At 45.4% G+C, this 1621-nt stretch overlaps 1 protein-coding gene across 10 annotated transcripts in view; it reads left to right on the top strand.

Moving 5' to 3' along the window:
- rbfox3a (RNA binding fox-1 homolog 3a) overlaps window positions 1–1621 on the top strand; it is a 265880-nt gene that overhangs the window by 171937 nt on the left and 92322 nt on the right. Inside the window, exon 1 of one of the 10 annotated variants that reach the window (XM_010794989.1) lies at window positions 181–550. The exons of the other annotated variants lie outside the window; for them this stretch is intronic. Coding sequence (XP_010793291.1) covers window positions 425–550 — 126 coding nt within the window. The 5' untranslated portion in view covers window positions 181–424. Of the gene's footprint in view, window positions 1–180; window positions 551–1621 lie in introns of those variants that run through there. 10 annotated transcript variants of the gene reach the window in all.

Genomic DNA, 1621 nt, shown 5'->3' with positions numbered 1-1621 from the left:
CATTGAAACCACCACCACTTTTTATAACCCCACCCTAACCCTACCCAACCCCCTGCCGTCTCTCCTCCTCTCCTCTCCTCTCCTCCTCCTCCTCGCACAGAACCTCCCCCTTTCTGCGTCTGAATGCTTATGTTGGCTTTTTATCGCGCTCAAAGTAAACAGTCGCGCCGCGGATAGTGAGGGAGAGAGAGAGCGAGGGGGAGAGAGACCTAGAGAAGAGAGACAGAGCTGTAGTGATAAAGGTGCACATTGTCTGCGCACTGCCACCGCTCGCCTCCCCCGCTACATCTTCAATAGAAAAAGCCAACGAAAGGGGGGACATATTTAAAGAGAGGAGGCAGAAGAAGAAAAAAGGAAGTGATTTGAAGAGACAGTGCGAGCGAGCGCGAGCCGGAGAGAAAAGAAAAAAGGATCTCCCTGCTAAATGCGCAAAGCGTCCCGTCACCCCACGCTGAGCTCCATGGCCAACTCCGGCTGCCTACTGCTCTCCGGCTCCGGGATGCTACCTCACTCGCTCCAGTGTCCCCCTGCCTTCCTCTACCTGCCCGAGGTAAGACTGAAACCAGAGCTTTTGTGTTCGCTCTTCTATCTCCCTTCCTTCCTTCCTCACCCTCTCTCTCTCTCTCCGTTCCTCCGCGCGCTCCTCCGGCACGTGATAGCATATTGGCTTTGTGTTGTCACCCTGAGTACTTTCACCCGTCTAACCCCTTGACCCTGCCTTTTGTTGGGGGAAATCAAAAGGAGCAATCGAGGTGAAGAGAAGAATAGCTTCTTTTATTTTATTATCTCACTTCTTCGTTTCCTCTTGTCTTCCTTTACTCGACTCCCTCTAACCCCCCCCACCTACTTTGAGTGAGATAAAGCAGTGACTTAGCGGATACTGTGACGCAGGTCCACGCAGTGTTTGTGTACATCCATGGCTTCATCGCTCGTGGTGCTTGGGAATGTTTTGATCAGTTAGGAAGGCTGGTTTAAGGTTTAAAAGTAAAGGCTTGCTCAGCATACTTTCCTGTTCTTCTTCTTACCCTCTTTATTCATAGGGATGTCAACTTTTTCTCCAGCTGTACGATAATCATTTGCGCAAAATACCTTATACACCTATAGGACGGTGCATTCATTCAGAATATTTTTTGCAAATGTGCTTAAATTCATCTATATTTCAATCCCTAAAATCTGGAAGGGACAGATGTGAGGCCTGTGGTCTTAATAAAAGTTATCATATGAAGTTACATTGTTAAAATATATCTGTTATTGGCCTAGGTTTTAGTTCATTTGAGTTAAATGATGTGAAAACAAATAGTAAACTGTCTCTGAAATATCATTTGTCTTGGTTCTTATCTCTACTGCTTATTATCAAACCACCTTTTTGAGTGTAGGGATGTAAAACTTGGGAAAATCACACAACATTCTCACTTGTAAATACAAAACTTATTTTAAATCGTCTCAATTCATCAAAAGGCCACAGTGAGCTCCTCTCACACACCCCTTCATTGTTCTAATGGCGATCAGCAGCAAGTGACCACACTTTAAATAATGATATATATCTCTGCAAATTAGCATTGATTTTCCCTGTTTTTTTTTGTTTTTTTGTCCTCCCTCCTTTGGAAAGGAAGGTGGGGGG

The sequence above is a fragment of the Notothenia coriiceps genome, unplaced genomic scaffold (assembly GCF_000735185.1).
Source record: "Notothenia coriiceps isolate Sejong01 unplaced genomic scaffold, NC01 NC01_scaffold00037246, whole genome shotgun sequence".
NCBI classification, from domain to species: domain Eukaryota; kingdom Metazoa; phylum Chordata; class Actinopteri; order Perciformes; family Nototheniidae; genus Notothenia; species Notothenia coriiceps.
The sequence above is the reverse complement of the archived record's forward strand: the minus strand, read 5'-3'. Positions and strand labels throughout refer to the sequence as shown.